This window comes from Myodes glareolus, chromosome 21, assembly GCF_982192425.1.
Source record: "Myodes glareolus chromosome 21, mMyoGla1.1, whole genome shotgun sequence".
In the NCBI taxonomy this organism is placed as follows: Eukaryota; Metazoa; Chordata; class Mammalia; order Rodentia; family Cricetidae; genus Myodes; species Myodes glareolus.
The window spans coordinates 35,007,984-35,035,748 of record NC_142046.1 but is presented as its reverse complement, the minus strand read 5'-3'; the positions used below and the strand labels follow the sequence as shown (position 1 = coordinate 35,035,748).

General features: G+C 39.8%; 1 protein-coding gene across 5 annotated transcripts in view; it reads right to left on the bottom strand.

Annotated features, from left to right (window-relative positions):
- Window positions 1-26,368, bottom strand: part of Rif1 (replication timing regulatory factor 1) — a 51,022-nt gene extending 24,654 nt beyond the window's left edge. For 3 of the 5 annotated variants that reach the window (XM_085681134.2, XM_087899941.1, XM_087899939.1), the window contains exons 1-20: window positions 26,351-26,368; window positions 25,941-26,054; window positions 24,460-24,538; window positions 22,745-22,841; window positions 21,480-21,607; window positions 21,303-21,397; window positions 19,488-19,677; window positions 16,291-16,383; window positions 15,078-15,216; window positions 14,794-14,945; window positions 10,739-10,856; window positions 9,814-9,972; window positions 9,486-9,596; window positions 7,535-7,597; window positions 7,221-7,321; window positions 5,845-5,931; window positions 4,793-4,866; window positions 3,604-3,784; window positions 2,197-2,304; window positions 1,719-1,868 (exon numbers count right to left, since the gene is read on the bottom strand). In XM_085681134.2, the coding sequence (XP_085537260.2) occupies window positions 1,719-1,868; window positions 2,197-2,304; window positions 3,604-3,784; window positions 4,793-4,866; window positions 5,845-5,931; window positions 7,221-7,321; window positions 7,535-7,597; window positions 9,486-9,596; window positions 9,814-9,972; window positions 10,739-10,856; window positions 14,794-14,945; window positions 15,078-15,216; window positions 16,291-16,383; window positions 19,488-19,677; window positions 21,303-21,397; window positions 21,480-21,607; window positions 22,745-22,841; window positions 24,460-24,538; window positions 25,941-26,044 (2,229 nt within the window). In that variant the 5' untranslated portion in view covers window positions 26,045-26,054; window positions 26,351-26,368. Of the gene's footprint in view, window positions 1-1,718; window positions 1,869-2,196; window positions 2,305-3,603; window positions 3,785-4,792; window positions 4,867-5,844; window positions 5,932-7,220; window positions 7,322-7,534; window positions 7,598-9,485; window positions 9,597-9,813; window positions 9,973-10,738; window positions 10,857-14,793; window positions 14,946-15,077; window positions 15,217-16,290; window positions 16,384-19,487; window positions 19,678-21,302; window positions 21,398-21,479; window positions 21,608-22,744; window positions 22,842-24,459; window positions 24,539-25,940; window positions 26,055-26,188; window positions 26,290-26,350 lie in introns of those variants that run through there. The other 2 variants (XM_087899940.1, XM_085681133.2) reach the window with 2 other exon arrangements.
- Window positions 26,369-27,765: the final 1,397 nt, after the last annotated feature.

Genomic DNA, 27,765 nt, shown 5'->3' with positions numbered 1-27,765 from the left:
GGGGAGTAGGAGAGAGGAGCAGAAATGAACATAAATCTTTCAAAACTCTGAACATGAACATTCTCAATGTTTCAACAAAGTGGAAAGTCTAGGCCGCGAGAGATGGTCCAGAGGTTAAGAGCATCTGCAGCTCAGCTCTTCCAGAGTACCCACAGGAAGGTCAGCAATCTAGCTCCAGGTCCAGTTCCTCTACGGGCACTACATGAATATAGTACAGACATACATGCAGGCAAAACACCTACTCACCTGCATTTCAGAAAGTAAAAACTGAGGAGCACATGGTGTTAGAAAATAGGATCCATCTCTGCTGCCTCCCAAAAACATACTTCACCAAAGACAGAAACCACTTTAAGGTAAAGGAAAGAAGTATTCCAAACAGATTTAGGAAACAAGTTTTTTCTAGTATCTGACACGACTCAAACCAAAATAACTCAAATGAGATAAAAAATACACCCAGAGGAAGGATAGTACAACCCTAGATCTATGCACATACATAGGTATACCCATTTGATAAAATTTTTTGGATTTAAAACCACAGATAACCCTAACACTGAGATAACAGGTGACTTTAATAAAACACTTTTAGCAAGACAGGTCATCTAGACACAAACTCCACACATAGACGGACTCAACACTACAGACTGACGTAAACATTGAGGAACTATTCTCGGCACAGTTCATGATCTTCCTCCAAAGCTGACCACCAATTTAGAACACAAAGGAAGCCTCAACAGATAACAAAATTCAAATATCCTGTGTTCTAAAGCTAGATATCAGTAGCAAAACTATAAAAAAAAAATTGAAGAAAAATTTAACACACCAAATCTATGGGACATAAAAGACAATCATGAGGAAAGTATTAAAAAACTATATCAAAATGTGAGATCATATTAACAACTTAATGATGCTCCAAGAAAAACAGGAACAATCCAAACCCCAAAACAGTAAAAAGGAATAATCAAAATCAGGTAATAAACATCAAAGAATCAACAAAAGGAAAAGCTCGGGTTTTGAAAAGATTGATCAATGGCAGCTGGCTGCACTGCAGAGTCTGCCTTTAACCCCAGCAATGGGTCAGAAGGAACACTTATTGTATTGCCATTTCAGTAACTAACTGCTTTATAGTTGAATTTGACATGCACTTTACAAGGAGGGAATTTCAAGCCTGGTCAAAAGTCCATGGCTGGTGAAGTCATATAGGGGTTCGGGCCTGCTCACCAGAATGCCAAAGTCCAGAATCATCAATCAAGTGGCAAAAGAGAACACAGTGAAGTTGCCAACCTAAGTTCTGCCGCAAAGTCTGATTCAGCAGTCGCATCCCTCTCAAATAGTCAAAGCCCATGAATTTTCTCTCTGATGTCAGGAACAGGCAAAAGCTGTGCTTTTCCCCCGATCCCAAGAAAGCTGCAGGTTTTGCTCTGAGTTCTGGAATTTTGATACATTCAAAAGGAAAAAAGCTGTTCAATATGCTTTCCTTTCCATGCCAACTACTTCCACCCAATAAATTGTATAAGAAAAATGATCTCACACAATCTATAGCAAAAAAGGAGACACACACTCAGCAGATTGCATTCTCCTCATCACATAGGGATTTTAACTCAGGCCTAACCAAGATTCATACTTTGATGTAGAGAAAACTTCAGAACTAATCTGTACAGAGTGAGGACAAAGATGCTGTAAGAAAAGCTTAGACTAGTTAAAATGAGGAGGAAACTCACGGAAAGTACTTCGTCTTCCACACTGCACAGGATTTTAGAAGAAAGCTCTTCACAGCACAAATTCTCTTCTGCTGTTGCCACCAAGGCAGCACAGCGTGCAAATGCTCTATATAATTCTGACCAGGTTTTAAGTAAAGTCTTCATGGTAGCCTAATAACAAAACAGAAGTTAGGTAAACTGATACCAGCATATCAAAAATAACAGGAGTAATACATTTTTTTAGACTGTGAAAAGAACTGAGACATTTAAAGGTGTCAGAGGGACCTGTTGTATCTCCCTATTATTGTCTATGTGAACAGTATCAAAAATTACCAAAGGTCATCAAAAAAAGCCTATTTCACCGTCTTTGCCTTCGCACAAGTATTCCTCCACCCCACAATTCTAATTTCAAGAAAAATTAGAGTTGGTGCTAATCATATATAAAGGTAGTATTTCCAGAAAGGCACAAAACCCTTACAGAAGCAATATACATTCTTACCATGGGAAATGTCTGAGCTGAAAAAATATGGTTTATTGGTAAAGTCAATGCACCATAGATGGCACTAAAATTATGTTCTAAGGCATCGCCTTGATTCACTTCATTAGTCTGAAATACAAAATATGGAGTTAGACATATTACCATCTAATTCAAATCCTACCCGGCCTTAGCCTAGATACAAGTATGACCTCAGTGAGATGAACTAAATCCCTATGCAGACTCAAGATGGGATCTTATTCAAGTATAGTGAGGTCACATACAAGCAAACAGCATTCCATCTGCCATGGCAGACGGCTGAAATTATGTGGATAAAATTCAAGCTATGGACTGCTGGCTACCACTATTAACAGATGAAGGCCAGATTCTCTCAGGGCTCCAAGTCTGAAAACCAGACTCCAAGTCTTCAGAATTCTGAAAGTACAGGTTCCTATAATTATTGGAGTTAGAAGTAGAGCCCAGTGATCTGGAGATGTAGTACTTTTTTCCTTGAGCTTCACTCTAGTATAACAAAAAACAGTTAATTTAAAAAACATTCTGTTGTTTTCACCACCTGTTCATGTGAATTTGTTCTCCGAAACCTTTGAGAACTTTAAGAGAAACAGAAACAGGGACAGGGACACTCTAGGTCCCCCAGAAAACAGTATACTGATTGTGGTGCTTTAAAAGAAAACCGACCCCCAAAAGGAGGTACTAGTGGGTACTAGTGGGTGTGGCTTTGTGGATTAGGTGTGTCTCTATTAGAGGAAGTGTCACCGCAGGGGCGGGCTTTGAGGTCTCCTTTGCTCAAGCCTCATTCAGTGATTGAGGCGCAGTCCTTTCTGTTGCCTTCTAATCAAGATTGTAGTCAGCACCATGTCTGCCAGCATGTTGCCATGCCCCCACTATGATTATAATATTTAATCTCTGAAAATGTAAGCCACTCCAGTTAAATACTTTTTTATGAGTTGCTATGGTCATGATGTGTCTTCACAGCAATAAAAACCTTAACTGAGACACTGATTTTAATTTCTGAAACAACCCTAAGCTCCCAAGCTATAAGTTATACTTCACACATGTAATCACAGCATTTAGAAATCTGAGGAAAGACTACCATCTGAGGCCAGCCTGAGCTACTCTAGTTCTAGAGAAACTTGCTATAGAGGGACACCATCTAAAAGCACACAGACCCTCAAACATTTCCTAAGAAATTAGTCAGACAAATAAATTCATAAAAGCCCCTGAAACCATTCAAAAAAAAATTAAGTGTTTTTAATTTTTTTTTAAACACATACTTGTGATCTTTCAAAATAGGGAGGAAACTAGCATGGGGGTAGCAGAGGCAGGGGGACTGTGCCATGCACAAGTTCAACCTGATCTAGAAAGGTTAGCCCAGACCCCAGGGAGGGAGCCACAGCAGCTGTGCAGTACCTGATGAATCACATCAGTCAGAGGAGTGACTATAATACTCCACATTCTCCAGAGATGCTCCTTGTTTACCAACTTCTTCGCATTCTGATTAATCACAGTCAGTACAGAATCACTAAAAGCCAATGGCGAAGTTGGACCAGAAAGTACACATCCTACAAGTGTTTCCAGATTGAGAAAAAACCTAAAAAATTATAACAATGTATCAGAATGAGTACTTAATCCAGAAAGACATTTATGCACTAGCAAAATTCTAAAATGAACAGTTGAACACAAGAAATGGAGTTGTCTGTTTTTTATTTATCTCCCTAGGCTCTAACATGACTACCAGCCTCTTATCTTCAGTTTCTAGGTGCGAGAGTAGTTATTTATCAATAATGTACCTCAATTAAATTATGACACAAGAGCTAGAGAAAAAACTCAAGAGCACTTGTTCTTTCCAGGATCTGGGTTTCCTGCCCCCACACTGCCACCATCCATGATTCCACATGGATTTGATGTGGAATCTGGTCTCCAAAGGCAGTAAGGCATACACATGGTGCAGACACACATGCAGGCAAAACACAGACACAAACAAACACACACACACACCTTTAACCCAAGACCTGGTGACAAACCCCAGCATTGGGGAAATCAGACACAAAAGGATCTACAAAACGATGGCCTTGAGCTACAACACCACATCACAAAACACAAAATGACCAACTGACTTAGTGGGTTATCTGTAACCTAGCAATTAGGAGGTGGAGGCAGAAGTGCCACAAGTTTGAGGCCAACTTTGGCTGTATATAGACAGGATGTTTAAATAAGAAAAACTTTTTAATTCTAAAACCAAATTTTATCTCATTCATTATATAATCATCTTTCATGAAAAAGGAATAGAGGGAAAAACCAGGCATGGGACTGGATTAATTGTACAGTTTAATGCCAGCAGAAATAGGCAGATCTGAGCTCAAGCACAGCCTGTTCTACATAGCCAGGTTAAACACGATGCTAAATAAAAACATGGTCTAAATAACAATACTGAAAAACAAAAAGGCCACATTGATACACTTCTAACTTAGAAATTAGCAAGAGGAGAAAGGAGAAATCAGTTCAAGTCAGTCTCTTTACATAGTGATTCCAGGCCATCGTGATTGATACACATGCAACCGTGACAGAACTTAAAATAAAAAGCAAGGTGCAAACTTACTTTTCATCTGTAACACCACATTCTAAAAGATTATTGTTAAAAATTAACTGGATTAAGAACAAAGCTGGAGTTCCCTGAAAAGAAAACAAAGTCACAATTCCCAGTAAAAGAACAGTTTGTTTTCTACAAGCATTTAATATGATTTATTTTAGAATGAAAACTTTTAGCCTTAAAGTATGATGCCAACAGCAGTTTATTTAAAAAACCACACACAGTGCAAGGCATATTGGCACACACTTTTAAATATAACAGCCAGTAGATTGAAGAAGAATCTTGAGTTAAAGGCTAGTGTGGGATGCCTAATGAGACTGTCTTCAAAACAAAACAAGCCAGGTATGACCATAGCACTATGAACGAGTTTGCGATTTAGAAGCAAGCCTGGTTTACAGAGCAAGGCCTAGGCCAACTAGGGCTACAAAGACAGAGTCTTAAATTTTTTCTTTTGAAAAAGATATCTCAGTAGTTAAAAGTGTTCTGCTCTTACAAAGGACCAGGCTTCAGTTCCCAGTACCCATATTAAGTGGATCACAACCACCTGTAAGTAGCTGCAGGAGAATAACACCTTCTCTTGGCATCTCAAAGTACTGCTCCCCCACATTAGTGAGACAAAAAAGCTAACAAAATTAAATGAATAGTAAAGAAAAATTAAAAAAAAAAAACCAAATCCAATTCTATTCTCTGGTCATAGTTCTCCCATGAGAAATCAAAGATGGTGAGGAATCAGATGACACACCCTAGAACTTGCTGGACTCAATACCTGTGTTTCAATAACAAAGTTTATCTCACACTACTGAGCTTTCAAACACTTTAGTAGCCAGTAATATTACTCCATAAAAACAGAAAACATTCTTTTGAGTCCACTAATAAACCCAGGGATAAAAAATGGTCATCTACTGGCACAGTACCATCTTTAATTTTTCACAGCAATCAATCATTCTGCAAACAAGGTTTTTAACGTAACCAACCAAATTCAATTGTCATTTAAGAAATCTAAAGGAATTTTTGTTTTGCCAATCTTTAACATATCACTACACTACATTTAAGATACTTGCATTAAGAATATCCATATTAGCAACCTGATATGCTGGTGAACCTAATACTTTCTGAGGAAGTTCTTTAACTGTAATTTCCATGAGAACCTAAGAAAAGAAAGATTTTATAGTTAGCCATAAAAACCTGTTCCTCAGTAAAAACTTTACATCATCTGTTTCTAACTTAAGTAATCATCACTTGTAATTCATTATAGTATATTCCTAATATATATCATATATATTTATATTGTGATTCATTACAGTATATTCATAGACCATTGTGTATAATATATGTTTACATTATTTCAAACATTCAAAGATAAAATATCGAAGACCTACTTTGACAAGTTTTTGTAGCAGTATAAAAGCCAGTATAGGAACAAATATCCATAATTTAACTATTTTTCAAAAAATGGACCTTCATGGTAGTTCATTGTTATAAGAAACTCTGCAAGTCAGGTAGTGGTGGTGCTCGCCTTTAATACCAGCACTCAGGAGGCAGAGGAAGGTAAATCTGAGTTCGAGGACAGCCTGGTCTACAGATCGGGGCTCTAAAGCTACACAGATAAACCCTATCTCGAAAAACAAAAAAAAATAAACTGCAATCACATACACACCAAACAGGCCTAGAAGGCCTATTTAAACAGCTTGCTAACTACAAATCAATTCTCAGATTATATATCCAAAGACGCTAGTCTCCTAAACTGTTCCAAGTCTTCCTGTGCTTGTAATAATATGAACTATAAGGTGTTAAGTATCATTAACAATTCTTAGTAAAGACATTTTTAGCCAATTTTGGAAATACACTAAAGTTGACAATATTAGTGTGCCTTGTCCAGACTGCTTTGTAAACAAACTCATTTAACTATTTAAACTACTAACTACACTTTTTACAAAAACAAATTCAGAACTGATAGGCCAAATAAGCAAGGCAATTAATTGTCCAAATCCCTTAGTTAGACAAAGATTCAACCTAATTTCTTCTTGAGTCCTTGATACAATCTACTATGCTACACCAGCACAGTGTGAACACGATGTTATTTGTTACACGATTATAAAAACTACATTTTTTCCAACTTTTTTCATTCCTACTATTGAAGTTTTTAAAGTATATTTAAAAACTGACAGTTTGCTATTGTTACCAAGCACCATAAACATTGAAATTTGTTCAGTGTAAGTTGCGTGTCTCCCTTTAACAACACTGTAGATATCTGTAGCTGCTGCTGTTACAGCTATTTACTATGCAGGTTTCAAATGACATTTGAATGGCAGTTACAATACAGTTAAATTAAGTCAATATTTGGTATTATAGGTCTGTGCCAAACATTAGCTGAACAAGTATCAATATAAACTGAATCTCAAAATTAGACTTTAAAGCAATCTATAAATATATTTACCAGTGTTTTTGACACAGGAAATACTTCTGACTTCACTATATTTTCCAAAGATTTTAGTAGGAGAGTCAAAACTTCAGAACCTGATCTTTCTTTTCTGTTTCCTATCAAAAAACAAAAGAAAGGCTATAATTCCAAACATGTTTTTAGGTGAGTATATCTACTAAGAGCTATGAAAATTTTATTTTAATTAAACAATTTAAGTAACTTGTTAAAGGATTAAAAGATTAATTTCAGAAACATAATACAAATAAGGTTTACATTAGCAACCTGCACTTTCTGCTGTGAAGGTCACTTAGCAATGTAATAGTGCTTACCTGACTCAGTAACTGACTTCACCAAGCTAATCAGCTCCTTCCAGATAGCACTAACTACGGCATCTGTCAAGGAAACAGAACTTTAAGATAAGGTCCAGTTCCTAGTTCAATCTCTAACTCCAGTTTCAAGGACTCTGTTGTCCTCTTCTAACCTCTTTCAGCATCAGGCACTAACTAGTACACATACATACACAGGCAAAATACTCGTATATATAAAATAACTCTACGAAAACAAGAAAGCAAAGCCTATTCTGCGGTTCCTTAAACTAACAACAAATTGAGAATTTGACTACTTACTTATATTTATAAAACCACCATTTTAATCTTTCTTTATAGAAATTAAGTCTTTTTAAAAGGACAACATGTTAACAATGGGCCTGTCCTATAACAAAGAATAAATGTTTTTGCTTTTATCTGTATTGTCTATGTTGAATGTCCATCACTTCTGCAAAAAGGAAAACAATGACTTAAATGGTAAAAGTCATGCCCGGCGTACACACTTATCCGTTGCACTTAAGAGTCAGAGACAAGCCAGGCACCTTTAATCCCAGCACTCGGGAGGCAGAGGCAGGCGGATCTCTGTGAGTTCGAGGCCAACCTGGTCTACGAAAGCTAGTTTCAGGACAGGCTCCAAAGCTGCAGAGAATCCCTGTCTCAAAAAACCAAAAAAGAAAAAAAAAAGTCAGAGACAAGAGGACTACCACTGGTTTCAGGTCAGATGATTTCCAAAGAATACAAATTTCCCCAGTCTAGATTCCATGGCTACACCTTTTATTTATTAAATAAACAGTACCCTTTTATTTATTAAAAACAAAATAAATATAAAGAACCAAAACAAAATGTCTCAGCAGGCACTTTTGCCCAATCTGATAACCTGAGTTTAATCCTGAGACACAACTGACATTAGTGGAAGGAAAGAACTTCCAAAAGTTGTCCCGTCTTTCACACATGTACCGTGGCAAAGCCTTAATACACACATACATGCGTAATGGGAGAACATAATATGCTTTATTTTACCTACGTTTTTTGGGTGACAGGCTCTATGTTTGAAAATTGGGTCAACCTTAAATGAGTGACTCATTTTTCTCAGCTTCTCCAATGCTCAGATCATGTTTGCCACCATACTCATTTTGAAGCACAGTATCTTTGTTGCCTAGGGTGGCATCAAAAACTTTTGGCAGTCTTCCTGTCTTACCACCTCTATTATGCATTATGTATCTCTTAGTACAATCCAACTACTTTCTTTCCCTATGCAGTCTTGGGTGTCTGAAACATGCTAGATAGACAGTGCAGGCATCACATCACAGACTAGCCTGCCTCTCCCTCCTCAGTGCTGTCAGCCGCTATCTCCCAGTTATAATGGCTTAACACAAGTTACTTCAAGGAAAAAATACAAACTGTTTTTGGTGCATAAATAAATATTTGGCTTTGCTATTTGAGACAGGATTTCTTTGTGTAGCCCTTGCTGTCCTGGAACTGGCTCTGTAGCCCAGGCTGGCCTTGAACTCAAGATCCACCTCCCTCCGCCTTCTGAGTGCTGTGATGTAAAGGTATGTCCCACCTATGTAATATTTGGTTTTTCTTTCTTTCTTTCTTTAAAGGGCTGGGGAGATGGCTCAATGGGTAAAGGTTCCTGCTTTCCACCCGAGAGCCTAAATTCCCAAGACCCACATGGTGAAGAACTTGAGTACTAAAAAGTTATTCTGACATCCTCATGTGCTGTCACACATGTAGGGCCAAACACACAACACATAAATGGTTAAAAAAATAAACGAGACCTTTTTGAGTTTAAAATGTCCTAAATTTATGCTGGGCGGTGGAGGCAGAGGCAAGCAGATCTCTGCGAATTGAAGGTCAGCCTGGTCTACAAGATCTAGTTCCAGGACAGGCACCAAAAACTACAAAGAAACCCTGTTTCGAAAATTAAAAAAAAAAAAAATCCTAAAGTTACCTGAAGCATCTTTTCCAACTGCAACAAAGCTATCATGAACAGCAGTGATAAGTGTATGCGCATGCTTAGAGAAGAAAGAAGGGCTGCTGATAAGTGGGTGCTCCAGTGGCTCTAAAGGGGAAAACAAGACAAGCAAGTCAAAGATTTATGGAGCAAATTTTTCCAAAAAAAAATAAATAAATAAAATCTAAAAAATGCCTTTACTTAAATTTTTACTTATTTTACTCAACAATATCACTATAAGTTGTGTGAAAGAGGCCTCTCCTCCATCCACCACAGTAAGTTTTAGATTGTTTTAAACACATGAAATTATTTCCAAAATAAATACCTAAGCTTAATACAAGCTTGTGTTGTTTAGCAAAATTCAAGACTTCTGGACCCAACAAAAAATGAAGCATCATTTCCAGTCCCAAAAGCTGAATGGAAGGGATTGAAGCCATTCCACCAATATTTGAACTCTGATTCACGCGTGGGGTTGCAGGAACTCCTTTAAAACAAAGACAAAAATCATTCAAGTTATATTTCCTAGCAATACAATACACATTCAGAAACATGACAGACACCCTGAAATTAATATTCAAGCCTTTCTGAAACTTGAATAGAAAAACTAAAATGCTGAAAAACGGTGACATATATTAAAGACAAATAATTACTTTCCAATGCTGTTTTAAGTATCTTTTAAGACCTATTTTCAATGCAAGCAAATAAGTTTTTGCTACTTTCTTAGTCATTCTGAGTTGTCTATTGGCAATCAATTTGTGTAGTATGAAATGAGCTGGGTCTGACTGTACACACCTTTGCAATTCCAACAACTGCAGAAGGACTTATGTCAGTTCAAAGCCAGCCTGGTCAACACAGTGAGTTCCAGGCTAGCCAGAACTACATAGTGAGAGCATGTCTCAAAACACAAGTCAGTCTTAAATAATAGGTGGGAAAAATTCAAATCTGGGCTATATACAAAGTAAGATAAAGAGAAAACCCAAAATGACTAACAATCTGTAACAAAGAGTATACATAAGAATGCATTACAGATGTGTCCTCTAATCCCAGTATTTGAAAAGCAGAGGCAGTCCTGAATCATCAATTCAGGACTAGCCTCAGCAAGTCCTGAGACAGGGCTAAGTTATAGGAGATCCTGTCTCAAAACAAAACAAAAACAAAAAGAACTTTTTGCTTAAAGGACTCCAGATGAAAGTGCTACCACTCCTTCAAAGACTTTTCTAAAGAAAAGGAAGGAAATCTCTTCCTCTCACCTTTATGTCCAGTAGTCAGTGGACTTAAGCCAGGAGACGTAGACCCTCGAGATGAACTGCCTTGCGTTGAAGCAATACTATCAACACTTATTGTACTCTGAATCAAAGGTACACAAACCTAACAGATGAAAAGGCAAAACAGCAATAGTTTCATTGTCAAAATTGTAAGTTTTACAAGTTATGTGCTTTTTTTGAGGCGGGGTTTCACTGTGCAGTCCTACATGCCCTGGATCTCACTCTGCAGACCAGGATGACCTTCAACTCAGAGATCCACCTGCCTTTGCCTCCGAAGTGCTGAAGGAATGTGTCACCAACCAGCAAGAAGTAATCTTAATTCTCCTGAGATGGAGATAAATCAGATCAATTAAAAATTTAAGATCTTCTAAACACTGTTTTTAAATCTAAACAGGACCAGTCTCATGGAAGAGGTAGCAAAATAAAAGTTGCCATGTAACATTCTATATAAACTATAATTTAAGATAAACAAATTTCATGGTTAAACTTGGGTCCTATCCCTAATACATATAGCCAAATATCCAAAAGCTTAGCTTAGAAAGAGAGCTCTAAGAGAGTATTTGTTGCTCTTGCAGATCCAGGTTCAGTTCCCAGAACTCACATGGAGCCACAGCCACCTAGGTTCAGGGGACCTAATGCCCTCTCTTCTGACCTCCATGGTCACCAGGTAAGAACATGGTACACAGACATATATACAGGCAAACACTCAGACACTTAAAATCTAAAAAACAACTCTTTAGAGAAAAAAGATTCCCAAGATCTAAAAATATACGATACATTCTAGTTCAAAGCATTTTATTAAGCCAACAAGTATTCAAACCTGCATTGAATTTTATTGGCCACTTTTATACATTAAAAACTAAAATGAACTGGTTGGTGGTGGCGGTGCATGTCTTTAATCCCAGCACTCAAGAGGCAGAGGCAGGCGGATCTCTGAGTTCAAGGCCAGCCTGGTCTACAAGAGCTAGTTTCAGGACAGGCTCCAAAGCCACAGAGAAACCCTGTCTTGAAAAACCAAACCCAAAAAACACCTAAACCAAAGATACACCTTTGATGGTAGCATTCAGTAGGCAGCGGTAGGTGGATCTCAAGTTCCAGGCCAGGAGAGACACACTGATGGAAAAAAAAAAATCTGAAATGCAAGACAAGTTTTGTTTTACTTTCTCTTTTAGTTTTGTTTTGGTTTCTTTGGAGACAGGGTTTCTCTGTCTAGCCCCAGCTGACCTGGAACTCACTCTGAGGGCAGGTTGCTCTTGAAGAGATCTGCCTGCCTCTTGTCTCATAAATGCTAAGTTTAAAGGCATGTGCCACCACAACTTGGCAAAGAACAAGATTTCTATACTTGTATTTGCCTAGGATATGTGGTTAGTTTTATATCCTAAACAAAATTGCATACATTAATATCTTTAGTAAACAAATTCTGAGTAAGTTGCACATGCTACTGGTGTATTTGTTGTAGTTTTCCTCCCCAGACAAGGTTGCCTGGATCCTAGGCTTTCCTGGAACTCAACATACACCCTCTTTTGCCTCTACTTCTCAGGTGATAGGGATACAGACATGCACCAGCACATTCCACTTTTGTGGTAAAGAAGTTTCACTCAAGGGCAACAAGCATGCTGAGCAAGCATCCTGTCAATTTATGTACATCTCCAACCTTTAAGTTTTTAAATTCTTCTTTGTTGTTGACTATTAAACCCATGGTTAGGTACAGTCTAATCATACTCCCTACCACTAAGCAGTATAACCCCTGCTGAGCAAAGCTTCTGGGAAAAGTAACAGAAAATATCAAGACAGAAAGGGCTAGAGAGATGGCTCAGCAGTTAAGAGCATTGCCTGCTCTTCCAAAGGTCCTGAGTTCAATTCCCAGCAACCACATGGTAAACCATCTGTAATGAGGTCTGGTGCCCTCTTCTGGCCTGCAGGCATACATGCAGACAGAATATTGTATACATATTTAAAAAATTAAAATAAAGAAAATATCAAGACAACTAAAGTTCACTTCTAAAATCCTCCACTACCATTTTCATTATGGTCTTCCAATAAGTTGTACAACTAGGTTAGACCTAGATTAGACTCTTAGGATCTTTCAAATCCAGAATTTGGAAATTACATTATGATTTGATTAATGATGTTTTCAATTATGTCATGTTATATCAAACTGAGGAAGCTGCTATCTAAAATTCAGCCAATTAATGCCAGTGATAAAGCTCACTAGTAGATCTTCTAATATATACAGGGTTCCATAGTTCAACACAGGACTGCCCAAAAAAAAAAAAAAAAAAAAATTAGGCCAGGGGTGTAGCTCAATAGGCATGTATGAAGCCCTGGGCTTTACCCCTGGTACTAAAGCTATGCACACCTATAATCCCAGCAGTTAGGTGGGAAGATCAGAAGGCTAGTCTTGGCTACAAAGTTCTAGTCCTAGACAATGAGACCCAATGCAAAAGAAAAAAAAAATCAAATTAAAACAAAAGAGCAAGGTGGCTCATGGCTCATTCACACATCAATAACAGGAAGAGAAATAGTTAGTTCAAGGCCAACCTCTCATTTAATGTGTGAAAACTTGTCTTTAAAAATGAAAGGTACCACCAGCATTTGGGAGGCAGAGGCAGGCGGATCTCTGAGTTCGAGGCCAGCCTGGTCTACAAGAGATAGTTCCAGGACAGCCTCCAAAGCCAGAGAAACCCTGTCTTGAAAAACAAAACAAAACCAAACCAAAAAGCAGCAACAACAACAAAAAACCAAACCAAAAAAAAAAAAAAAAAGGTACCAATGGGGACAAAGGCACCTTCTAAGAATGCAGTTCCTGCTTAACATTGTTTACTTAGAATGTAAGAAATATACAACAAATCTACAAGTAAAATGTAAGGTTTTTATCATAAACCAACAATGGAATTGCATATAAAAGGCTTAGACCAAATTAAATTTAGTGTTTAGTGTCAGTAAATAAATTAAATGACTGCTTGGAACTATATCATTTAGAAAAAGAAATTAGGATTTTTTATTTCTCCTAACCTTGTGGCATATAGCACTTGGTATTTCATTAATGTTGATTAGATGACAGCTAAACACTAATAAAGTTCGTCTTATAAATAAGCAGGAGAGAGACGGCTCAGCAGTTAAGAGCACTTATTGTTCTTCCAGATGACCTGGGTTTGATTCCTAGTGCCCACATAGTACTTAACTATCTTTAATTCCAATCCCAGAGATTCAACAAACACTTTTCTGGTCACCTCTGAGATGAGGCACTAAAGTAATGTAGGCATACACGCAGGTAAAACACTCACACATAAACGCTGGAGCTCACTAGGCAATGAAGCACTGGCTGATCTTCCAGGACCTAAATTAGATTCCTCATATCCGTAGTATTCACACCCTGATAACCCCTGCTTAAGGATCTGAAGCTTCTTCTGGCATCAGAGGGTAGAAACGCGCTACATATGTAGGCAAAACACCCATACATAGAACAAATGAGATAATTGTTAAATTCTTTCTTTTTTTAATATTTATTTATTTATTATGTATAGTGTCTGCCTGCAGGCCAGAAGAGGGCATCAGATCTCATTTCAGATGGTTGTGAGCTACCATGTGGTTGCTGGGAATTGAACTCAGGACCTTTGGAAGAGCAGGCAATGCTCTTAACCGCTGAGTCATCTCTCCAGCCCCAATTGTTAAATTCTTAAACAAATGTTATACAATGGTATGTTGGCATTTGCTGACTAGAGGTTTATGGGTACTCCATCTTAGGCCTCTGGAGAATACTGTGCAAGAAACACACTCAAGTTTTTATAAAGAATAAAAGACCTTTAAAATATTGATTACTAATTAAAAAAAAAACACCTCTGAAATTCAGGCATGCTGGTGAATACTATTGCAGCACTCAGGAAACAGAGACAGGTCTATCTTACTCTGAGGCCAGCTTGATCTACATAGGGAGTTCCAGTCCAGCAAAGAGCGACAAAATTAAGACCCGATCACAAGAAACAACAAACTATAAGACACATGAATTTAAGTTAAACGGTTAATAATTACAATGTTACCTGTTCAAAGTTTCCAGGGAGTTGAGGTCCAAGTCTTATAAGCAGATACCACCAGACTTCTAGTTTTGTTAATGCTAATGTTTCTGTTCTCACATGGATGGAACTCAAAGGCTGCATTAACAACTTGAGTCTTTTTGCACTACAAAGTATATCTTAAAAGAAAATATGGATAAAGTAAAAGATTATTGTACCAAAAAAGTCAGAATAAACTTCTCACTTTGACAAACTTAACTCCAGTACAGCTGGACCAAAAACAAAGAAAGAATTCAAAACTATTTACATACCTGGGTTTAAAGCAAAATTATCTATCAAGCTTTTCCAAGCAATGAAAGCTATCTTTTTAATCATGGGTGTTCCACTACGGAAGCCCAGTTCTTCCAGCTGTAACAAAGAATTGATGAAACTCCCACTACGGTGCAAGGTCTAAGAAAAGAGAAAACGCATCAAAATAATTCATTTATTCACTTGATAAATGTTCTTGGCCCATAATCAGTAAACAAAGGTCACATTGCTTACAACATAAAAGACCTTAACATGAGTAATGAGGATGTTTTAAGCAAATTAAAAACAAGTTGAAGGTATGGGGGAAACAGACAGCTTGTTCAATAAAGTGCTTGTGCATTGATGAGGACCCAAATTAAATCAATCCTCAGAACCCAGGCAGCTGGATGTGGTTGCATATAGAAGGCAGAGGCAGGCAAATCTGCCTTCAAGGTCATTCTGAAGAACAGAGCTCTTGCCTAGCAAGGACTACATAGTAAGAGCATGTCTCTCAAAAAAGGAAAAAACAAACAAACAAAAAAACACAACAACAACCAAAAAAAAGCACTGGAAGGAAAGGGACGTGAGAAGGTTCGACACAAAAACCTGAAAACCTGAGTTTAATCTCCAGTAGCAGGAAAGAAACTTTACAAAGTTGCCTTGACCTCTATGTACACATCGACATTTCTGTGAGTGCACGGACATATAACATGTACACCACATATGCTGTTTTAAGGTTGGACATGGTGGCAAAGACTTGTAATCCCATTGCTAGAAAGAAGCCTGCCTCAAAGACAGAGGTTAGGCGGATAGTAGCAGATGCCTTTAACACCAGCAGAGAGGCTGGTGGATCTGCTACCCTGAATTCGCTGGGAGTTCATAGTGAAGGTGTGAACAACTCCTAAGAGTCCCGATGAGTCTTGATGGGTGATTTCTCACATATCATTCACACAAATATAATAAACAATTATTCTTTAAAAAAGGCAGATGGTGCTGAATGAGCACCACCTGAAGTTGAGTTGGCCTCCACATGCATGTGCATGTTATGTGCATAGTGCACACATGAGCATGCGCACACCCACACATAAGCTGGGCACAGTGGTGTCCTGGGTTTGTGCTATGGTGGTGAGTGGTGAGCTCCAGAGCAGCCTGAGTGTGGGATACTCTTAAAAAGTAAAAATTCTGGTATATTCAAATTATGAAAATATCAACTAGTTCTTTATCTGTGACACTTACCTTTCCAAGAAGTTTGACAAACAAAGGCCACAATTTTAATACATAAGTCTCATTTTTACTCATAAATAGCTTTTGGAGTTCTGAGATTAATTTCTGTAAACAAAAATAAAACATTTATCAAATACTTCAGAAAGAAAAAAATATTCACAAGTCTAAAAAATTTTCAAGCATTAATTTATTGAGCCAAATATCCTTTCCAAATGTGAACATACACATCCTCCACAGAAAGCAAAAACTGCAGCATATAGCAATGTAAAGAAGCTAATAGTTAAAGAAAAAGCACCTAGTTCTACAAATACCTGTTTCATGTTCATCTGATCGTCTGTCCACATTATTCTTTATTAGGCACATCATTAACTAGAATTCAAACGATCCTATAGTGATCTTCTTACACTAAGAGCCTATGAGACAGCTCAGTGGGTAAAGGCACTTACTGCTCAAACCTTACCATCTTCAACCCTACCAATGAGGGACACCCAATTTGCCCTTTTATTGGGCATGTCTTTAATTCCATTACTCAGGAGGCATAGGCAAGCTGATCTCTGTAAACTCAAGGTATACCTGGTCTACTCAGTGAATTTCATATTGAGACTGTCTCCAAAAATAAAAGCTATCCTCTGATCCTATGTGCACCCAAACATGTATATCCTAGCACTCACAATATGCACAGAAAAAAATCTGAAAAGCAAATTTTTAAAAAATAAACATTTTCACTCAAATGTATAGATTGGTCTATGTGGAGAATTAGTAATAGAAACTGGCATATGTGGAGAAAGCACATTAATGAGAGAAAGTCTTAAGGGATCTTTCCATGGCTCCTTCCAATTCTCTGCTTCTAGTACACTATTAGGATTTTTAGTTTGATTCTTTTTCTCAAAATGAAGTCCCACTATACCTGTGGATGACCTATTTCTATTGTGGTGGAATAATTTGTGTACACTGTGAAGATGTATCACTCAGATTGGTTTACTAAAAAGCTGAACTCCAATCATTAGGCAGGATTTTCAGGGCAGAGAGGATGCTGGGAAGAATAAAGGGTATCACAAGCCAGATGCAGAAGAAGTAAGGCACGAGGAGAGGTAAAAGCCACAGGGCAATATATAAGTAGAAATGGGTTAATTTAAGCTATAAGAGCTAGTTAGAGACAAGCCTAAGCTATTGGCCAAGCTTTCATAATTAATAATAAATCTTCACATCATGATTTGGGAGCTGGCTGGCAGGACAGAAAACTCCTACATGCTATGAAAACAGACCAACTTCCAACTCACAGAGATCCTTCTTATCAATGCCTTTCAAATTCAGGGATTACAGGCGTGTGCCGCACACTGTGAGAAGCAGCATATACTCTGCCATACACTCCTGCCACCATAACATTCAGGATTTTAAAAAATGCATGGTACCAATTAACCAAATGTGTACCCTAAAGAAATCTCCCTCAGGCTTATTCATCTTTTCTTTCTTAGTGCTTTTGAGAGTCTATGCTTATTCGTCTAAATATTACATCACAGCAATAAGTAATTAATATGTGGCATTCCACATAAATCATGGTACTAATAAAAACTTCACGGGCTGGTATAGGGCTTGCAAGACAAGCAGGAGGACCTAGATTTGATGCCCAGAACCTTTGTTTTAAAAAAAATTTGTACATGTTTGAAATCCCAAAGTTGGAAAGATGGAGAAAAGAGGACCCATGGGGGATGGAGAGATGGCTAAGAGGTTAAGAGCAACCGGAGGTACTTGAGTTCAATTTCCAGCAACCCACATGGTAACTCACAACCATCTGCAATGAGATCTGGTGCCCTCTTCTGGCTTGAAGGGATACATGGAGGCTGAACACTGTGTACATAATAAATAATCTAAAAAAAAAAAGGACCCATCGGTCTCACTAGCCATCAAGTACCAGGCCAGTGAAATAGTCTTTAGAAAAGGGAGGAGAGGGGTAGTTAGGGAATTGTGCCTGAAGAACACCAGAGATTGTCCTTTGGGCCTCTCATGCTTGCATCCATGCAAACAAACACACAGAAAAGTCAAGACCTAATAATAAACCAGGCTTGGTTGCACATGCCTTTAATCCCATACTAAGGAGGCAGAAAGTCTGAATTGAATTCAAGGCCAGTCTGGTCTATGCAAAGAGCTCCAGGCCACTCAGGACTTACTCCAGTTCTATAGAATGAGATCCTATCTCCAAACAGAAACCAACTTACAATAGTCTTCAAGTCCTATTCCTATGTGATTAGGTGCCCTGTATCACTCATTCTCCTCCGCTGAAGAAAAGAATCCCACAACATTCCCTGAAAACCAATTGGGTGCACAAACAAAGGGGCCCTTGGCACTCATGACTTTCTCACCTAAAATGAGCTGACACTATTATTAATTATACTTATTATTTTACAGTCAATTCTTGTATGTTCAATCACTGCTCATGTCTAATTTTAACCTTTTCTTTATACTATTATGTCTCATCTGTTTTGTTACAGTAGGAAATCTCATAGGTTTACACAGTACCACTAACAATGCCCTTAAAACAATTCACCTTAACACATACACACACAAAAACAAATGCTCAACAGATGTTGCAAAGAATAGAGGTTGGTGAACTTAAGACCTGAAACACTAGCTAGGAAACTGCATTAACATGAACTTACAAGCATTAAATGTGTATCTACTAGATGCTATACTAACAACTGAATTCATTACAATTCTTCCCTTTTCAGAAATATAATCTCTTTATTCATCATTCACTAGGAGTGATAAAACATCTAGACTTTAAAATTAAAACATTGGAGTAATCTGAATGTTAACCTTTCTACATTTGATTTTATCTGATATTTAAGACTGTACTCAAGGCATTGTGCATGCTAAGCTAGCAATCTACCATTGAGCCTAATCTTTGTTTTGATTTAAAACTAAACTCTTCAGTCATGGTGTAACTACACCAATAATTCAGGCTGAATTTCTTGTTTTGTTTTGTTTTTTGTTTATTTTTGAGACAGGGATTCTTTGGAGCCTGTCCTGAACCAGCTCTGTAGATCAGGCTGCCCTAGAACTCACAGATCCTTACCTGCCTCTGCCTCCCGAGTGCTGGGATCAAAGGTATGCACCACTATCACAAAGTAGCTGATTTCAGGCTAAATTTTAAGCTCAAGGTAAAAGCCACTAATACAGAATTCAGCAAACTTACAGAAGGTAATACTTACAGTAGTCATAAGGTGCTCTGTAATTAAGGCTATTTCTTGTTGTTTCTGAAGCAGCAGTGGCATCCCCATCTCCAAAGCAGTGGCTCCCCGCAAATGGACCTTTTGTGCCGAGTGAACAACTAATGGTATGACCAATTTGGCCCACCTCACAGACTCTTCTCCCATTTGAACTGGAGCTTGCTCAATTAGCCTACAATAGAGAAATCAATAACTACATTAAACTTAAAAAAAATGAGGTCAAGTTAAATCATCAAGAAGCAAAGCCAGGCTGGGTAGTGATCTTGAAAAACCAAAAAAAAAAAAAAAAAAAAAAAAAAAGAAGAAGCAATAGTAGCAAAGCCAGGTGATACAGGCCTATAAATCCAACTGTTCAAGAGGTTATGATCACAAGGTTCAAGGCCCACCTGAACTACACGCTGTGAAGTCCAGACCTAGGCAACTTGGTGAAAATGTCTCAAATTTATATATTTATTGTTTATTTTTCCTCTGTGTTGCTTTGGACCCAGTCCTGAAACTAGCTCTTGCCCTGGCTGCCCTTGAACTCAAGAGATCCACCTGTCTCTGCTTCCGGAGTGCTGGGATTAAAGGCATGTGCCACCACTGCCCGGCTGTCTCAAATTTAAAAAAAAAAAAAAAAAAAAAAAGGACATCTGGTTTGGGATGCAACTTAGGTAGTAAAGCATTTACCAAGTATGCTCAAATCACTCCCTAACACTGCAAAAGAAATTACCAGAAAAATGAGCATCACACAGGATAACATGGCCCAATTATTTCAAAATGTATGCATCTCAAATGTATGCATTTGTACAGAAATACAAAATGTGTATCCAGAGAAAGATTAAATTGTACCTGCACACATCTGTATTGTCTGTGTGCATATGCCCTGGAATTCTCTCTTTTGATTAGTATGGTTCCTTTTCTTGCAGCACTAGTGACTAAAGCTAGCACCTCGTGCTTAAAAAGCACTCTACCACTGACTTTCAGGAGCGACACTGCTAGACTTTTCACAATCTTCATCTTAGATAACAACTTTTGTTTCCAAGTCAAAGCAGATGAGATGCTTCAATGGGTAAAGGTGCTTGCTGGGAAGCCTGATGACCTGAGTTTTGATCTCTGGAACTCACACTGTGGGAGAAAAGAACTTAATCCCTCAATTTGTCCTCTAACCTCCACAAAGGCACAGTAGTATGTACAAACCAAGAATTGTAATTACAGAATCTATACTATCAAATTGAACATTATTAAAGGTGATCATAATCTACCAAGTAAGTCAGTCATATAGCACCAGAACATAAAGCAAACAACTGAACAACTAAAGAAACCTTAGAAAATTAAACTATGTAAACTGCGCTGCCAGCATGTCTAAGAGGAACTGCAAAGATGAAGTTTCTAAGAGGAACTTAAGATTCTGAAAGCCTTTACATATAATTTTTTAGTACCAAACTATATTGCCAACAGAAATATAGCCAAGACTGTTTCAGTAAAAATTAAGAACAGCAACTTACAGGTATGTTTTTTTCATGCTTGGTGTGGGTCTAAAGGATATTCACTTTTTTTTAAACCTTACTCTTTTAGTTTTTTTCCTGTGTGCGTATGTATACATGTACCAGCATGTATGTCTATACATCTAGAGTGCTTAGAGGTCAGAGAACTTGCAGGAATAGGTATCTCTTTCACATGGGTTCTAGGGATTGAACTCCGGCTGTCAGGCTTGGTAGCAAACTGCCAACTCCATTGTTTAATATTTATATCTCATCTTCATATATACAAACCCCAAAGCAAAACTTCTAATTTATACAAGAACAAACTGCATACCTTATAATAACATTTAATGCTTCAAAATCAACAACAGCAGAATGTATCTCTCCTTTACTTAGTAGCACTTCCAATGAATCAATAATACTGGATACCTAAAAGACAGAACAAATACACACGAATCAAAAGAGCCAGAACAGTTTTATTAGTACATAATTCAGATGCCCCAGTACTCACCATTTTGCTAATAACTTCAGTAGGAAACGTCTGTTTAGATAATACCCACAGTGCCCTGGTACACACATTTTTGTCTGAACTCTTAATGATACCATTCAAAGTTAAAAGCAGTTGTTGAATATTTGACTCTGAAAAACAAGCGGGTTTTAATTTCAATTATGTACCATAGTTTAATATCTTTAAAATCTCAAACACAAAATAAATGTAACAAATAAATATAAAAGACACATGAGGGGTTCAGAAATTCCAATATAAAAGACACATGAGGGGTTCAGAAATTCTAATTTCTTGTATGTGTGACATGATGATCAGACAATCCGCAGAGACAGATATCACACTTCTTGTCAAAATACAAAATCCTGACTAAAGCAGAAGACGGTAAACAGTAGCAGACTGCAAACCTTTTATCTCGCAAAACTCAATTATTGTCATCTTCAGATGCTAACAAGTCTTATACAAGAGAAAAAAAACTGCAACACTTCACTGAGGGGGAAGATAATAACTTCACGATATCCTTATTGCCCACCTCTCAATTCTTAACATGCAAGTTGTAGGTTTCCTTTCCAATTGCAGACTATAAAGCAATAGAATTACTTAACCTGGAAAATATCAGACTCTATACTTTCAATACCACTTCCAAACTAACATTTACCACTAGTATGCAAGACCTCTTCATCTCATTAAGTTCCTTAGGAAATGTGCCTGTCCCATAAATCTGATAAATTACTGTTAACTTCAGATTTTAAAAATATATTCTATCCGGGTGGTGATGGTGCACAACTTTAATCCCAGCACCCAGGAGTGGAGTTCGAGGCCAGCCTGGTCTAGAGAGCAAATTCTAGGACATCCAGAGCTACATAACATAGGAAGACCCTGTTTTGAAAAACCAAAAAGGGGGAAAAATTATATACATATATACAATTTTTGTAGGATATGTATGTAATTTCATATATTTAATTTTTAGTAGGGGTGTGTGTGTGTGTGTGTGTGTGTCCTACTAAAAAATAGTTTGGGACCAATCCAAAACTAAGCCAGAAAGGCCCTTGCCATCAAGCATAATGATAATAAATTCAATCCCAGAACTCCCTTGGTACATGGACTATTCCAAGTTGCTCTCTGACCTTGAGTGTGGGTGCACAGAAACCAAGTAAATATCTTCCTAAACAGGGGAAAAAAACTACCAATTATAAAATTAATCCATAAACAGTACTTTAACTGCATTAAACGTATTAACAGATATTAATAGCTATAATCATTTTACCTACCTGATAATCCTGAGGCAATTTTGGGATTATATAAGCAAAATCCCAAGGCTTGTAGAGCAGCACTACTCAATTCTGAGTTCTGGCTGGAAATGTGAGCCTACAAAATCAAAATCACACTCATAGCAGAGAAACAGTTTCTAGAATCAATCCAACTACAACCCAAATTCAATGCATTTTAATCCAATCAATCAAGCAACATTTTGGGAGTTAAGTGAAAACAGGCAGTCTGCAAAGGAGAAGGAACTAGAAAAAGATCGACTGGAAGGAGTTGGAAAGATGATAGCTCAGCAGTTACTCTGGTAGAATGTTTTGATTTGGGTCCCAGTGCCCACATGGCAGCTCACAACCTGCCTGTTAACTCCAATTCATGGGGTTCTGACACCCTCTTCTGGCTTCCATGGTCTAGCACACGTGTGGTACACACACATACATGCAGGAATTAAAAGAATTTTTAAATCAACTGAAAGAGCATTTTTTTAAAAAAAGATAAATGACATCTCCCACATATTCATGCAAAAACAAAGAAAAGGTCAACAAATGAAAGATGTTAAAATTATTAGACAGGAAACAAATGGGGGCATGATATCTCTATGAGTAAGCAAAGTCTCAAATGAAAAGTTGCCATCCTAGGTTTAGAATGGAGCAATGCCTTCTTCCTCTAAGACTAGGAAAGGGAAGCAGTTGCTGTGTAGCAATTCCCAAATATCTACTATATATCAGGCACTTTATCTCAATCCTAAAGTTAAAAAAAAAAATGAAGAAATTTGGGGCTGGGGATGTACTTTTCAGTTGGTATAGTACTTGTCTAGCATGCATGAAGCCCTGGGATCAATCCCCGGCACTGCATAAATGCAAAGTGGTGGCACATGCCTGTAATCCCAGCACTTGGGAGGCAGGAGGATCAGAAGTTCAAGGTCATCCTCAGCTATATAGGAAGTCCAAGGCAAGCCTGGACTAGAGACCCTGTCAAAAAAAATAGTAATAATTTCAATAAAGTTGGTATATTTAGCTCAATATTTTCATTCTAAAAACAAAGTATTTGTTAAAAAGTGTTGACGGCACGTCATGAAGTCACTAAGTGGTCAAGAGAGGCTAAGACTACAGACCGCCCGATAGTAACTATTACCACTAAATAAAGAGCAAGGTAACTATAATTTTTTAGTGTTAGCAATTTTTCAAGCAGGTATAATTATCAAAAATTGATCATGAATGAAAACAAATGAACATGTACTGTGGGGTTTGCTAATCCCAGCCTATAATCCTAATATTTGAGAGGCAGAGGCAGGAGGATTGTCAACCTAACTACCTGGCTCAAGCCCACTGGAAAAGTGTCTCAAACCCCCTTGCTCCACCAAAAACATGTATATTGCCATTTTCGGATAACATACTTGCATACTTGCAAAAGGCAAACAGATTTTATCTGTGACAACTGTTTTAGCCTTTGAATTCAGGCAGTCCGGACCTGCTGCGGGTATAGCTTGATGGTACACTAGAGTATAGAAGTTAAAGTGAGAGAACACGGAAGGTAATTAACAGTACCTGATGAACCATACGTAATAAAGAAGAGAGCAATCCTGTTAATATAACCGCTGCTATGGTGTATTCGGGGTTTAAAATGCACTGGGTAATGCTAGAGCTCAAGTGAAGAATCATTTACTGGAAAGACAGTCAGGAGTTGCACCTGGAATCCCAAAGATTCAAAAATAAACACAGACCTTTAAAACTGTATAGAGCCGAGGAAGATTTTTCTCAATTTCTGCAATGACTTCTTTTCCTTCTTGTCCAGTCATACGACTTTAAAAGGAAACAAAACACAAGCTTAGGCAAAAAGGACAAATAGAAAAGTACTTTAATCACTTTTAAGAATTACTTTCAGAAGTGCGGCAGTGGTGACGCATGCCTTTAATCTCAGCACTAGGGTGGCAGAGGCAGGCGGATCTCAGAGTTCGAGGCCAGCCTGGTCTACAAGAGCTAGTTCCAGGACAGGCTCCAAAGCTACAGAGAAACCCTGTCTCGAAAAACCAAAAAAGAAAAAAATAAACAAATAAATTACTTTCAGGTTTGAAGAGACAATTATACCACTCTGGCAGAGGACCCACGTTCAATTCCTAGCACCCGTCAGGTGGCTCACAACCACCTGTAGCTCATGCTCCGGCGTCATTCAACACTGGTATCCAATATTAAGAACTTTTTAAGTTTCTGAAGATTGATTTTCCAAGGGCTTGAAAGCAATCAATTCCTTAAAAATGCTTTAGAGTCTATAGAAACCAAACCTATTGTAAACTAATCAAAAATAAGCAGTAACTTGATCCAGGCGGTGGTGGCGCACGCCTTTAATCCCAGCACTCGGGAGGCAGAAACAGGAGGATCTCTGAGAGCTCGAGGCCAGCCTGGTCTACAAGAGCTAGTTCCAGGGCAGGCTCCAAAGCTACAGAGAAACCCTGTCTCAAAAAACCAAGAAAGAAAAAAAATAAGCGATAACTTGCACAATTTATTCGATTTTTTGACTTTTAGAGGAAAAAAGGGAATGGGAATCCCTTTCCCTAGTCACATATTTTCTAATTTTATGGTCATTTGCAAAATTTTAGAAAATCTCTGTAGTCTTTCAAATAAAGTAAAAACCAGGTTCCTGGCGCTATGGGGTGGGGGGAGTGGACGGGCGGAGGTGGCGCACGCTTTTAATCCCAGCACTCGGAGGCAGAGGAAGGAGGATCTCACAGTTCGAGGCCATCAGGTCTTCGGGACAGCCCAGGCTATGACACAGGGGAACCCCTGTCTTGAGAAGGGGGAAAAAAAAACCAATTCTGGGAGCGATTTAAAGGCTCGCGCACCTGTACTCTCAACCCCGAGAAGGCGTCCGCAGCATCCTAACTTGGAGGGGCCAGCGGGGAGCCCCAGCCCCTAACTCCAGCAAACCATCCCGCACCGCCGCCAACTTTCGCACCGCGTCCGGGGCTTGCCGGGAGAAGCGCGGCTCCCTTCAAACTCCTTCCCATCTCAAACTTTTCCCCAAAGCTCCCGCTTGCCAGCCAGACCAAAAACAAAAAAAGCCTCCCCAAGAATCCCTCGGGCGCTGCCGCTGCGCCCCGCATCGTCACCTGGCAGGCATGGCCCGGGGCGCCCCGTGCTGCCCGCTCGCGTCCCCCACGACTCCCCGCGTCCCCCGCCCCGGTTCGGTCCCCCCGGGCGGCCTCACCTGGTCAGAGTTAGGTAGGCGTCCGTCTGCTCGCCGGGAGACGCCGAGGGGTCCTCCCAAGTCTCCAGGAGCGGCTCCAGGGGGCTGCGACCCGCGGCCGTCATCTCGGCCACCCTGAAGCGAGGCCGGAAGACACCGGTGACCGGTGGCACGGCTCGCGCGGCGCCCTCACCTGCACGCCGGGCCGCGCGCTCGCAAGGCCGCCTTCCCTCCCTCCCTCCCGCTCGCCGGCCCGCCCGCCCGCCTACCCGGTTCCCGCCGCCGCTTCCCAGAGCGGCGCGGCCGCGAGGGGGCAGAGGCAGCGCCGACCGACCGAGCCTCCCGCCCGCGCCTCAGCCCACGCGAGAAGTCCGCTCCGCCGCTCTCCGCCCCGGGCCGCCGTCCGCTCCCGGCTCGCGCTATTTACTCACGCGTGCCGCCCGCTCCTCCACGACAAAGATGGCGGCGGGGGGCGGGCCCAGAGAGGCGCGCGGGAGCCGGGCAGGCCTGGCGGGAGAGGCTCGAGCCAATCCAACTGGCGGCGGCGGCGCGCCGGGCTACTCGATGGCCTGCCGCCCGCCCCCGCCCCCTGGGTCACCTTCAGGTGGGGGTTAGCCCGGGGGGCGGGGGCTGGCAATCGGGGGTGGGAGGGTGAGAGGGAGCGCTCGACTCCACCTGATCCAATCCTGGGCTCCGCCGAGCAAGTTTGCAAACTCCCAAGTACGGTGCTTTCTAGAATGAGCGAGCCGATTTGATTGAAGAGTCGATGGCTGGCTGTTAGGCTTGTGTTGCTGTTGTTGTTGTTGTTGGGTTTTTGTCTTCTGGGGGTCCAAGCCTTGCGCCTTGCAAGCCTAGCTCTCTATCCCTAAGTCACACGCCTGAGCCCGATGGGTAAGTCAAGGGCACACCTCCGGCGTGCCTACTTTGAAGCGTTGGTCTGTGAGCTTAGCAGATTGATACCAGCTCAATTTTTTTTCCTCTTAACACATTTCTCTGCAAAGAAAAAGTGTGGCGGAGGCCAACGTCGTGCATAACAAAGGCCTGGAGATGGGCGGTATTGATGTGCAGATTTCAGAATACCGCCCTACGGCCTTGGGATTCCACAGATTCAGGCCGCAGCCCAGAACCTTCCTTCAGTTTGACCCAAGGTGTGGAGGGTGAGCGGCGTTCCGTGTTCCACAGATGTAGGGAAAACTACACTACAGGAACCCTTAAAGACGGCGGTTCTCGTGACAGTCCTTCCGTGCGCCTCTAAACCTCTCCACACCCGGCAGAGTTGTCTCAACTAAATACCCAGAAGGTCCAGGAAGCAGGACCTTGGCCCACGACTTTACTCCCAAGATGGAGTACGCCGAGACGGGCAGATGAGTTCAAGGCCTGGTCAACGTGGAGAGCTACTAGAGCTTTAGAATGAAACTCTTGTCTCAAAAAAAAAAAAAAAAAAAAAAGGTTAAAACAACAAAAAAAAATGCTAAGTCGGCCCAAACCGGGCTCGGTAAGCAGAGTACTTGCCTAGCACACACGAAGCGCGCGGGATTCCAACTTCGGCACTGTTGTCAACAATCCACCTAAATTTTTTGTCCCCGTGAAGATCCCTTAGTTTTAGAAAGATCCCTTTTCAAGAATTATGGTTAATTAATTAACCAGTTAAGCATGGTGGTACACCCCTCTATCGGTGGTACACTCAGGAGGCTGAAGTAGTCAGGATCCCCAGTTCCAACTCAAACTGACCCTGTCACAAAAGGAAAAAATACATACAGTGACGAGTGCTCTAGGAGGATTTGCAACCCACCCTTAAGATGAAATCCTCCCTCATTTACACTTCTACCACCCACATTCCTTCCAT